The following is a 13,799-nucleotide window of genomic DNA, read 5'->3' as shown; positions in this document are numbered from 1 at the left end:
TCTTCTTCTTCTTCTTCTTCTTCTTCTTCTTCTTCTTCTTCTTCTTCTTCTTCCGGGATGGAGGTTCATGGTATAATGTATAACATTCAGTTTATTAAGATATCGGAAAGAAGGGAAATTATAGACTGGAAACTGAAAATTTAAAAAACCTAAATGGGTGAACCAAATCAGAAAACGATATCAACGAACTGAGGCCTAAGATTTAGAAATAAATGTTATTGAAAAAGTAAAAATAAAAACTTATAAGGGCTTATATTTTGTTTTTGTTTTTTGGCCGTAACCGATAATTACAGTTTCGCTTTTTAGTTGTCCGAGTAAAAACGCGAAACACATTCGGCCTCTTCTGGGCCAAATTCTGCATCCGTTCTGCTGGAATAGAACAGAACACACACAGTACACAGTGTCTGACGACTTGATCAGGAAGAAGCTGGTTGTTATCATTGTTCAGATCGTCCATAGAGTTTATTTCTGTCAGTGGCACGGACTGTTTTGGAAGGTTGGTCTTCTTGTAGTAGATTTAAGACCACTAGCCCCGTTGTTGTCATTGCCGTTTGAGGCTGAAGTGTAAATTACTGTAGGCACTCTTGTCGGTGATCTCTTGTCTTATTATTCATTATCTGATTATCAACACAAACAGCAGTCTCTATTTTTTGGGTAAATCATCACCAGTCATTAGTATTATTAGATTAGTTATTAGTGCCTATGCCTAAATTGATAGATAGGTCTTTACTGCACTACTTCTCATATAGGTGGGTTGGATTACTGTTTTAATGCTAGGGGCAGGGGTAAGGTGCTTTTTCGGTAGTTCCCACCCCCCTTATTTGTTGAGCCTAGATCTACATCGAGATCTAGAATCTAGATCTATACGTTTGATTCGTGGTGAGCTAAGATAGCTAACCTAGCAACTGCAAAACATCAAATTATTTTAAAATTCAGGGGAACCCCCCTCCATATTTTTATTGGGTGGGGCAGCCCCCCTACTCTTGAGGCCAAAACCAGCGAATACAATTGCGGGGTGGGAACTACCGAAAAGGCGCCGGGGATAGATCTAGATCTAGATGATCTAGAGTCTAGTAACTTTAAGGAGTGACTGTGAGTACTGTGACTGAATGATTTGAGTTTGCTGTGTGGGAGGGAACTGCTACTTGACTTCTGTATTTTGTATCCAATCCAAGGGTTGGTGTAGAGGTAGGCACACGGTCTGAACGGAAATGTGCATCACCCCCCCCCCCAACTTAATGTTTACGTGTTACTTTAAATCTCTATTCTAAATGTGCATCAACATGGCATGTCATGCTGGTCTGCTGGTGCAGTAGGCCTAAATCACCGTTAAAAAATATTTAATTTGAGAATATATAAATGTTAAATTTCAAATAAATTTCTTTTCTTTATGGTCGCTGTGGTACATCATATATCCCCCAATATCATTTAACTCATTCATTCTCTTTTACATGTCGTGATTTATGTTCTCATCGTAGCATTCTCAATGCTGTGAAGTTTTTAAGGTGAGGGCTTACATTATATCATGTAGGCCATATTTAAATATTTTCTTTAACAGATTCAACAAGGAAATGGTGAATATAATACAGTATAATATCATATAATATATATATTATATATATATAATAATAATATAATGTAAGAAAAAGGGAAATGGAAATTAAAAGTAGTGATAATTACACATATAAAAGAACTTATTTTTTGTTTATGATGATTCTAAATTATTCTTGTTCCAGGGTTGTCCCCCGGCCCAGGAGACAGGATGGAGGACTGTCAGATGTTCACTGACGTCCACTCCAAAGAGATCCTGTCCACCATGAACTCCCTGCGCAAGGCCAACAAGCTGTGCGACGTCGTGTTGAGGGTGGAGAACCAGCGGTTCCCCGCACATCGTATCGTCCTGGCGGCCAGCAGTGACTACTTCAATGCTATGTTCACTAGTTCAGTAAGTGACTTAATGACTCGCTGTCGAAGCATTTTTATATTAACAGATTGTTGTTAACTTGATTTTAGTTCCTTTCTAATTGATAAAGATCAACTGTGGTACCCTACTTAATATAATGAAGATTCAGGCTTTCTTTTGTCTGTGCTATTAAGATTGTGATTAACTTGATTTTAGTTTCTTTCTAATTGATAGATCAACTGTGCTACCCTACTTAATATGTAATAAAGATTCAGGCTTTCTTTTATCTGCTATTAAGATTGTGTTTTTATTTGGATCCTTTCTGATTGATAAAGATAAACCTTGCTAGCCTTCTTAATAAAGATTCTGGCTTTCTTTTATCCTCTGTGCTATTGAGATTGTGGTTAACTTGATTTTAGTTCCTTTCTTATTGATACAGAATAACCTTGCTAGCGTAGGCCTACTTAAATAAAGATTCGGGCTTTCTTTTTTATGTGTGCTATTATTTTTTTTTCTGTATGAAGATGAGTTTCAAATTCACTTGTTCTGATTATTTTAACTCTTTGCTAAAAATTGATATTTTTAATGAAATATTGTGATATCGTTCGGTTCCTAAAATGGTAGAATGTGGTATGTCTTTGTGTCCCATAGATGAAGGAAAAAGACAAGTCAGAGATCGACCTGCTGGAGATCCCAGCGTCTGTGATGGAGATCCTGCTGGACTTTGTCTACACGGAGACGGTCGAGGTCAGCGTGGAGAACGTGCAGGAGTTGTTGCCCGCCGCCTGTCTGCTGCAGTTGACCGGTGAGTCCACGCACGTTCGGTCAGTCCACCAAATGTCTTACTTCTTACTTGACTGACATTTGTTGACTTCGAATTCTTGTCGTCGATGGCCTAGTGGTTAGGCTCTCGGACTCGCAACGGTAAGGTCGTGGGTTAGAATCCCGTCAGGGGCCCGACGTTGTGTCCTTGGGAAAGGCACTTTACACGAATTTTCCTTACTTCACCCAGGTGGGAATGGGTACCCGGCTATAGACAGCGAGAGATCTTGTCAGTTTGTTAGTGTTTGAGCGCTTAATCAGCTGCTTGCACTGTATGCACTGTATGCTTCCCGGGAAGCTGAGAATGTTTCGGAGCGTTCTATGGTCTTCTGGGGTAATAATATAGTGTAAAGCGCATAGAGCCTGCTGTTGAGCGGGGATTTGCGCTATACAAGGGCTATTTATCATTATTATTATTATTCTTATTGTGGCTTACCAAGCACAGGTGCTTGTTTTCTTTTAGTTTAGAAAAATTTATTTTAGAAAATAATAATGTAGTTGTTTTTACGCCCCCATTGACACAATTCAGATCATTTAGGAGGCGGGCTTCCAACCCAGCCTGTCTGGGCCGAACTAGGCTGAGAGGGATACATCCCAGCAGAAAGACCAAGATACTCGATAAGAATTTCTTCCCATTCAGAAATCCGCCTGTCTAAGACAACCACCTCTCTCCTCGACTGTTGGTGGTCATTTTGGAACAATTTCGACCGCCCACATCATGGCTGTTCCAAGCAATCCATTAAGCCCAAATATGGAAAAAATAAATTATTTTTACACCCTCCCAAAGCTCTATGAAAGATGCACCTTTCAACATCACCAAAATGCAGTTTAATGCTATGGTCAAGCCTAACAATTTTCTTGCTTTTTATTTCTCATGATAGGAACAACACAACAAACTCAGCTTTTTGTCTCTAGTGTAAAAAGTATCCGAACAGACTTAATTAAGTTGATTGTTAGCGACGCCAACGATATTTACTTCCTTCCCAGAGAAAGAGGATTACTATAGGAGCTGTGCGCTGCATCTATGTTCTTTGTAGTATTGTACAGCGCATTGAGCATTTCTTTAGTGACATACCCCCCGGGGCAGTGCCACTGACTGAAGTGTCTTTAGTGACATACCCCCCGGGGCAGTGCCACTGACTGAAGTGTCTTTAGTGACATACCCCCCGGGGCAGTGCCACTGACTGAAGTGTCTTTAGTGACATACCCCCTGGGGCAGTGCCACTGACTGAAGTGTCTTTAGGCCATTCCCAAAGAGGGGACATTTCTCGTTCAAGCACAGTAGAATTGTAAATGGGCTGATTCATGTCACGCTCATAACTGTGCCTGATCTGCAACAGGGAACTGCTGCTTTTTCTTTCCTAATCCTTACTATTGTCATTTTCCTCTACTTCTTTTGTGTGTTTGTCACTTTCTTGTGACCCGCTATTTCCAGGGTGCCTTGATAGTCGAAGCAGACCTTGTGCTGTTGAAGCTAGAGAAGTGAGCAGAGTAAGTCTGATTCCCTGTAAGGACTTCTCTGTTGACACCCACGCCTTGGCGCTCATATGACCTTATGCAGTTGCGAGCGCCGTAAAACCCTCTACTAAAAAAAACAAAAAAACTCTTTAGTGACATTGCACTATATAAATGCAATTTATTATTATTTATTATTATTATTATTCCCGCCAACCCCAGGTGTGAAGAACGCGTGCTGCAGGTTCCTGGAGCGTCAGCTGGATGCCAGCAACTGTCTGGGCATCAAGGTGTTTGCCGAGAGCCACAGCTGCCAGTCTCTGCTCCACGCCGCCGAGCGATTCTCCCTGCGCCACTTCCACTCGGTCATCGAGAACGAGGAGTTCAAGACCATGCAGTTTGAAGAAGTCGAGTCTCTGGTGGCCAGTGAGGATCTGCAGGTACGTGGGTCCTATTCTTCTTTTTTTTTCACAGCCCCTTCTATCCGCCCCCCCCCCCACCCCCCTCCTTCCCCTTCCACCCATCCGTCTTATAGTGAAATGCTATGGCATTTATGGTGGTATAGTGCTTCCAATAAATAAACTCAAACTGTGTGGTTTAGAATAATAATGGTGACACTTATAATCCTGTAATATCTTTTTCTATACCAAATATACAACCTGCATTGTTCTTGTGCTACTCTTTTAGTGACTCCGTACCTTTTCATTGATGACTGTTGTTCTTCCCAGTGGAGGTGAATAGTGACTTTAGTTATTGATATTCTGCATTGTACAACGCTTAAAGCAATCGAGGGGTTAGACGCAATGTAAATGTACATTATTATTATATAAATTTACATTAAAATTTTTTTTTCTTTCTTAATTTACATTATTATTGTTATTATGTGGTTTTAGAAGAGTGACTGTAAGCTCTCATTACTCTTGGTTTTATTGGTACAGGTGAAGAGTGAGTGTAAGTATTGATAACTCTTGGTCTTATTGATACAGGTGAAGAGTGAGTGTAAGTATTGATAACTCTTGGTCTTATTGATACAGGTGAAGGGTGACTATAAATATTCCTGACTTGTTGCTACAGGTGAAGAGCGAGGAGACGGTGTACCAAGGGGTGATCACGTGGGTCAAACACGAGGAGCCCGTACGGCTGAAACATCTGCCGCAGCTTCTGACCCACGTGCGTCTGTCGCTGCTCTCCGTACACTTCATCACCGACGTCCTGGATAACGAGGTGGGTGCGCGCCCGCTGACAGGTTGTGAATTGTGTGCTTGCTATCTTGTACCGACTCCATGTTCCAGGTTTTTTAGTTTTAGTAAGAGTTTTACTGCACTTGCGACACAATACAGTCATATTAATGCCGGAGATGAAAGGTGTTACAAGAGAGTAACAAACACAAAATAGAAGGAGGGGAGATAAGGACGATAGATGTTTGATAGGAAAGAAGGAGAAAACCACACCAGAACACCCGCCAACCGCTCATGTTCCAGGTTTGATGTAAATCACTTTGTTGAAAGTACTAAATTCCTGTTGGGAAAACGTTTGTTGAAAGTACTAAATTCCTGTTGGGAAAACGTTTGTTGAAAGTACTAAATTTCTGTTGGGAAAACGTTTGTTGAAAGTACTGAATTTCTGTGGTTAAGACAGGAATTACAGCAAAATCCAATTGGACTTCTGTTAAAAAGGTGTAATATAACAAAGGTGAGATTTTTACAGCAGCCTTTGACAGCTGGGACCCAAAGTGCCCAAAATCAGGAATTTGAGTCAGTGCAGGATAACAGTCAGCTCACTAGTTGTTTTTCACTTTGTGAACCGGGCACACTAGCCAGGAAAATTATATTGAAAACTTTTAAAAGTTTATTTTCTTTTGTCCTCTCGATGGTTGGTGGGTCCTCTGGTGCAGTCGTCTTCTTTTAACACTTTTCAGTGTCGCCATTGTCCACATGGGTACCTGACGAAATCTATCAATGTTATCATGCTTGTTGCTGTTAACCCCTCTCTCTCTCCTTCTCTCTCCTTGTTTACCTCTTTCTTTCTTTCTTTCTTTCTTTCTTTCTTTTTCCCTTTCTTTCTCCCTTTCTTTCTTTCTTTCTTTCTTTCTTTCTTTCTTTCTTTCTTTCTTTCTTTCTTCTTCCATGTAGAACTGTACCTTTTTATTCTCCTAAACAGTTGAGCATATCTGTTTTTGTTGGCTGTAGGAATAGTCTCATCATGTAAAGAGGTGCTCTCAACTGACGTGTTGGGGCTCCAGTGGCTAAGTGAGCAGTGAGTTTTGACTCAAGCAATGTCAAGCAAGTGTCGGTGACACGGGGATCAGATGGGTGGTCACTGGAGTGTGTCCTTGAGCAAGACACGACAACCCTAGCTCAAATTACAGGGCGCTGCACAGTGGCGACCGACAGTGGCATTGTTTGTAAACTGTTCTGTATTTGTGTAATAGTGTGTATTTATGTATGTATTTATGCATGTATGTATTTATGTATGTACGTATTTATAATTATGTATTTATGTATGTATGTTTGCCATTGTAAAACAAAGTGCCTTTCTGGGACAAATAAAAGAGTAATTTATTTTTTAAAAATTTATTATTATTATTGATAGTTTCACCATGTAAAGGAGGGCTTTCAACTGATGTGTCTTTACTGCGTCTTCTTCCCCCAGATCTTAATCAAAACGAGCCACGCGTGCCGGGACCTGGTGGATGAGGCCAAACGCTACCACCTGAGGCCTGACCTACGCGACGAGCTGAGTGGACCCAACACCACGCCCAGAGCAGGTGTGTGTGTGTGGCCAGAAACATGTTTGGTTACAAGTGGTCACTTTGCAGTCACACAGCCAGCAGTACAAAATACCCCTTCTAGTCACCCAGCCAGGAGAGCAGTCACACAGCCAACAGTACAAAATACCCCTTCTGGTCACCCAGCCAGGAGAGCAGTCACACAGCCAGCAGTACAAAATACCCCTTCTAGTCACCCAGCCAGGAGAGCAGTCACACAGCCAATAGTACAAAATACCCCTTCTGGTCACCCAGCCAGGAGAGCGACTGTGCAGGACTTCTCGGGCCTGGTGCAGTGTGACCAGAAGGGATCATTTTCACCGGCACCGCCGCATTATTGCGACAAGTGACCGCAAAGTGTTACGGACAAGCGGGCTAATCCACATTTTGGTGGTTTCCAGAAATCTTGACCTACACTAAAAGTGGGCATTGCCCTATCTATAAAAGTTTGGTTTCTTTGGTGTGTATATTTGTTTGGTTATAGAGAAAACTCTCCTTGTCTTTTAAAGAAATTAAAACAAGGGGCAAAAACTTTACCTTCGATTTTCTCAAAACAGCTTTTTTCGGATAGCCCCCTTGTACTTAAAAGCAACCAAATAATGAATAAAAATGATATATAATTATAATAATAAATAATAATAAAAATGATAAATTCAGCTTTATTGATCCACATCGAGAAATTTGGTTTACAATGGCAAACACGTATACATAAGTACAAAATTAAACACGCAGATATGACGTACATGTTCTTTTTCCCCCTCCAGTGCCGTAAAACTCTGACTAAAACTAACTTTTCTCTCGCTGTGTGCAGGCACAGACAGTATACTGGTGGTCCTGGGAGGCTTCGGATCCCATCAGAACCTCGTGGATACCGTGGAGAGTTTTTGTTCAAAGACAGATTCCTGGACCAAGTTACCTGTGAGTATTTATTCATTTTTTGTTTTATCTGGTGGTGACTTTTGTAGTTGAACTGGGTGGGGTCCTCTGTGGTGTTTGTGCGTGTCTGGTCTTCACCTTTCCTCATCCTTACTATCTTCATTTTATCCTCAACTTCTTTTGCATGTGTGCCACTCTCTTGTGAACTGCTATTTTCGGGGTGCCTTAAAGCAGTTACAAGCGCCGTAAGACCTTGCTAAAACTAAACGATCCCTTTTTTTTTTCTAAGACTCCTTTCTCTGAAAATAGTTTTTAATCTTATGTTTCCAATCTTGTTTTTTTTTTTAACTCTTCAGAAGAGTGGGGGGGGGGGGGGGGGAAGGGGTGTAGTGGTGCTGGTACTGTAAGCCTCTTTCAGAGGGCCACTTTATGCTCTTCGTTTGATTTTTAACTCGGCCTACTGCTGATGCACTAAAAAGAGGAGTATGGTACATTGAAACTCCCGCTTGTTATGTTAGTAAGCGTGTCCATGATCTCCACTCTCTGTGGTTCCACGTTTGGGTCACTGTGACACATCATGTGTAGACGACACTTTTATTATATATATAGTTTAGTTTTAGTAGAGGTTTTACGGCGCTCGCAACTGCATAAGGTCATATGAGCGCCAGAAGATTAGAGGTGTTACAAGAGAGTAACAAACATAAAAAAGAAGAAGGGGAGATAAGGACGATAGAGGTTTCATAGGAAAGAAGAAGCAAACCACACCAGAGCACCTGCCAACCAACCACTATTATATATATATATAAATTATTATTATTATTATGAATATTATTATTATTATAATTATTATTATGAATAGTATTATTATTATTATGAATATTATTATAATTATTATTATTGTTAATGGATATTATTATTATTATTATTTTTATTACTATTATTATGATATATGAATATGATTATTATTATTATTATTTTTGTTATTGTTTTTATTTAAGAACGCAGAGGGTCAAAATTTACTTTTACCACTTCCTTCTTCTTCTAGAATCTGAGCCGCAAGCGTCGCTACATGTCTTGGGGGTCAAAATATACTTTTACTGTTTGTCTTCTTCATAGAATCTGAGCCGCAAGCGTCGCTACGTGTCTGCAGCGTCAGTGGCCAACAAGCTGTACGTGGTGGGGGGCTACGACGGAAAGTCTCGCCTCAGCCTCGTGGAGAAGCTGGACTTTGGCCAGGAGAAGCTGCAGTGGGAGACGGTCACCTCGATGCATCAGCGCCGGGGATTGGCCGGGATCTGTGTCTACAAGGGTGAGTGGACCGCATGTACGCACACATGCACGCACACACACACTCACACATGCACGCACACACCAAAGCTGGAATTAAGTCCGGAGAAGTTGCAGTGGGAGACGGTCACCTCAATGCATCAGCGCCGGGGATTCGCCGGGATCTGTGTCTACAAGGGTGAGTGGAACACACACACATGCACGTACTCACACACTTACATGCAGGCATGCACGTGCGCGCAACCACCAAAGCTGGACTTTGGCCAGGAGAAGTTGCAGTGGGAGACGGTCACCTCCATGCACCAACACCGGGGATTGTCCGGGATCTGTGTCTACAAGGGTGAATGGAACACGCGTACGCACGCACGTGACTTAAACAAATTTTGTCATATTTAAAACAACTACCATTTTCTGAAAAATTGACTGAGATGTTAAAGAAGGGTACCAAAATTCTCAGGAGATTTTGACCTTTAGGCCTTTCACATGGAACAGATACATTTGACCTTTAGGCCTTTCACATGGAACAGATACATTTGACCTTTAGGCCTTTCATATGGAACAGATACATTTGACATACAGCTACTTTGAACATTTAGTTTCTAGTACCTAGTTGGAGGAAATATAGAGAACATTTAGGTCAAACACGAGTGGTTGGAGGGCGTCACTAGTAGGGTTTACTTCTTTTCTTTTTCCCCTTGTTGTCTCCATCTGTAGAGCTGGGATGTGGGCTATAGACATGCAGTTGTAATTATTATTATCATTAAAATTATAATTTATATAGTTATTATTATTATTATTATTTTAAAAATTATTTTTATAGTTATTATTATAATTATTATTCTCATTATCATCATTATTATTGTATTATTATCATTATTGTTCCCCAATAGACCAGCTGTATGTGTGTGGTGGCTTCGACGGCTACTCGCGTCACTCCAGCCTGGAGTGCTTCAACATCATCATTATTGATATGTTATATTGTTGTTACTTTTTTATTATCCTTATAATTGTATCATTCTTATTGTCCCCAACAGACCAGCTGTACGTGTGCGGTGGCTTCGACGGCTACTCGCGTCACTGCAGCCTAGAGCGCTTCAACCCTCTGACAGAGCAGTGGACGATGCTGAGCGCCATGGCAACGGGCCGCGAGGGGGCGGGGCTGGTGGTGGCCAGTGACATGATCTTCTGCATCGGGGGCTACGACGGGACCAACCTGCTGTCGTCGGCCGAGTGCTACGACCCGCTGATTGACCAGTGGAGCAACATTCCTCCCATGACCACGCAGAGATCAGGTGTGTGCACGACGAGGGATAATGAGAAATAATGATATCTATTGTTATTATTGCAATATTATTATTGTTGTTGTTTTATTGTAATATTATTATAATTATTTTTATTATTGTATTATTGTTATATTATTATATTATTATTATTGTTCTATGGTTATTATTATTATTTTATTATTATTATTATTATTACTAAGCTGGCATAGTGTAATCTTATACTATCTCCATTTTTCTGTGTTTGACGTAAATTTCTGTGAAAACACTGAATTCTAGCCCTAGAAAGGCTGTCAACCCATTTGGCCCTGGCCTATTGGAGACCCCATTTGTGTCACGATGCAGTGGAATCAGGCGCTCGTCAATTTTGGGGTATATGGAGTTGGTGGTATAATCTTAAAGCCTGTTTTTTTGTCTTGTTTTCAATGAATAAAATAGCCACCAATCTTGAACAGAAGTTGAGATATTTGCGATTGAAGAAGGTGGGGGTCGCCTTGTTTCAGAGGTAAAATTAGCGAGAAAATGGCTGCCAATGTTTGGTAACTCCAATAGCTAAAGAGTCTTTGAAAACAGAAAAATGGCATATTGTATGCCTTTAATCAATGTTTTTCAGTAAAATGTACATGGAAATATGTTTTTATATGGACATAAAAGAAGTCAAAAAATGAAAGGGGTGTTCAACTCCTACATTCACTGACTGACTTCCACAGGTGCGGGCGTGGCGGTGCTGAACAACGTGATCTACGTGTGTGGGGGCTACGACGGGGCCGACCACCTGGCCAGTGTGGAGTGCTACAACACGCGCGCCGGCTACTGGAGCACGCTGGCCTCTATGTTGGTGCCGCGCTGCTACGTGGGCGCGTGCGTCTTCCAGGGGAAGCTCATGGTGGTGGCTGGGTGAGTGGTCGCGCTTATTTGATGTGTTGATATTGTGTGTTCTTGTGCGATATTTGACATATCTTTTTCTTTTTTAAAAAATTCTTCACTAATGCTTTCTTAGATTTAAGTTATTTCGCCTTTTAAAATATCTTGTGTCTACTCTTTCTGTCTATTAGAGAGAAAAATTCACTGAGTCAAAATAAAATATTTGTTGTACATTGTGCTGTTTTTTTTCTGTTTTTGTCTTGTTTTTTTTTTGGGGGGGGGGGGGGGTTTGTTATTGACACAGTTGCAAGAAAAACTTGGTAGTTTTGGCCATTTGAAATGTTTTTTTGCGTCTCTTTCTTTCATCATCCGGTGTTCTAAGCGCCCTGAATTGTTGCGTGTTTCCGCTGCAGATATGAACGCCCTAAATTGTTGTGTATTCTGCTGCAGATACGACGGCAAGATCCTGCTGGACACGCTGGAGATCTACGACACTGCCTCCAGTGCCTGGAAGACCATGAGCAAGTCGATGAGCATATCGCGCTGCGACGCTGGGGTCACGGTCATACGGCCGGTGTAGCCTCGCTTACTGACGTCATTCTCGGTCACTGACGTCGCTCCCACCTCCGACGTGACTCTGACGATAAACCGCCATCGCTGGGCTCACTCCACCACATGTGTCCTTTCTTCCTTGAGGTGTGCACAACATGCCAAGATAAGTTTACTTTTGTTTTAGTTTGTAAGAGTTTTATGGCACTTGCAACACGAATAGGTCATATAAGTATCACAGATTAGAGGGGATACTGATACCACAGAGAGCCATGCAAAGATAAGGTTACTTTACTTTTAGCAAATAGGTCTTATAAGTATCCCACAGATTAGAGGTGTTACGAGAGAGAACCTTGCAAAGAAAAGGAGAAAGAGAGATAGACAGGTTAGGTGTTTAGTAAGAAAGAAGGAGCAAACCACACTGGAGTATTGACTAACTACACACAATATGATTAGATAAGATATGTATATATGATTTGTGGAGACTTCACTGGAAAAACTGTCTTATCTTATCTTACCAGCATTCTAAGAAAGAAACAGGGTATGAATTGCAAGTAATGACCTGTGTTGTAATTGAAAATCTTATTCAGAACTTTTTTACCTGTCAGGGATTTTGATTTTGAATGTTATTCCGCGCGAGTGTCTTCATAACACATATAAACATGACATATCATGTATACATCATGTGTTTTATTGCGACTCTATAGGAAAATATTTGCCTTGTCTTATTTTACCAGCTTTTTGGAAGAGAAACGAAGGATGTCTTTTATTTAAATTGAAATCTTAGTGAGAAATTGTTTCTTTTTAGGGATTTGATTTTTGAAAAGTTACTCAGCATAGGTACTGGGCATGAGCACTGGGGTTACGTGTATAAGTGTGACTTGCTGAGTGACTGAGTGTGTTCCACGTTTGAGAATGACGTATATCTATTGATGTGTGGGTGTGTTTGTCTGTCTATTCAGACTGCTAGATGTCTGTGGTGAGGAATGGTGAGAACTCTGTCTGTAGTATTTCTGTGGTGATCACTTCCAGAGTCGATGTGTAGATGGGTTTGTCTGTTTGAGTTAGAGAGAAGCAAATTGTTGAACGATGACAGGTGTTGAGCATTTTACCGTCAGGATGGACAGACAAAATGACAAGTGGCGACAGTAGAGAATAAGACATATCAGTGCTACACACACACGTATGCACACACACACACGCACATACGCATGCAAGCACACATGCAAGCACACATAACACACCCATGCATGCACAAATACATATACACACACCCACACTCACATGTAATATAATACAGCTCCACCCTTGTTAGAAGAGAGAGCAGAACATTATTCAGTGCCTTTTGGTCAATTGCATTTATCGTTTTGTTGGCGACTTTTCTAAAGGGGCTCTGGACCGAGGGTGATCTGGTCAGTCATGTGTCTGCGTGTTCTAAATGTGTGCGAGAAAAAGTTTGGTGAAATCTAACAAGGGTTTGAGTTTGAGCTGAAGTAATGTGCAAAAGTAAAAGTAGTTCAACTGTAAGGGCATCAAGAACGTTTCAACTCTTGAAAAGAGCAATGGACTGGGAAAACAAAAATATCAGAGCAACAGTACAGCTGTACATCTCGTGTAATTAATTCTCATAAAGGTAAAAGTAAACTTTAGCCCTCCATTTGGAACTTACTTGACCTTGTAGTACTCGCTTCTGGGGTCTCTCCTTTCTGTGGGGGCCACATATTGGTCGCCATGACAACATACGGGACAGATGGGTTAAAAAAAACTGAATTGTAAGAAAAGAGGGTCAAAGTGAAAGAAAGACGACGCTGTGTCCTACTCGACCTCGATTGGCCCAGGCTGGTACGGTGGAAGCAGCCGCCTCCTAAATGATCTAACCGAGTGTAAATGCACTGGGTAAACTATAATTTACATCTGTAAAATTTAATAAATAATGGTATGAGATTGATAACAATTTGATAAATGGCCTCTTGCACTGTACGCTTCCCAAGAAGTT

At 41.1% G+C, this 13,799-nt stretch overlaps 1 protein-coding gene across 1 annotated transcript; it reads left to right on the top strand.

The window, feature by feature from the left end:
- The first annotated feature begins 353 nt into the window (after window positions 1–353).
- On the top strand, window positions 354–13,436 carry LOC101863192 (kelch-like protein 12). The gene is made up of 11 exons (XM_005100502.3): window positions 354–496; window positions 1,737–1,945; window positions 2,555–2,708; window positions 4,403–4,620; window positions 5,255–5,404; window positions 6,833–6,947; window positions 7,759–7,865; window positions 8,940–9,132; window positions 10,145–10,402; window positions 11,101–11,287; window positions 11,705–13,436. Exons 2-11 carry the CDS (start codon window positions 1,763–1,765, stop codon window positions 11,832–11,834), a joined length of 1,695 nt encoding a protein of 564 aa, XP_005100559.1. The 5' UTR covers window positions 354–496; window positions 1,737–1,762; the 3' UTR covers window positions 11,835–13,436.
- The last annotated feature ends 363 nt before the right edge of the window (window positions 13,437–13,799 follow it).

This window comes from Aplysia californica, unplaced genomic scaffold, assembly GCF_000002075.1.
Source record: "Aplysia californica isolate F4 #8 unplaced genomic scaffold, AplCal3.0 scaffold00250, whole genome shotgun sequence".
Taxonomy (NCBI): domain Eukaryota; kingdom Metazoa; phylum Mollusca; class Gastropoda; order Aplysiida; family Aplysiidae; genus Aplysia; species Aplysia californica.
This window is presented reverse-complemented; position numbering and strand designations above follow the sequence as displayed.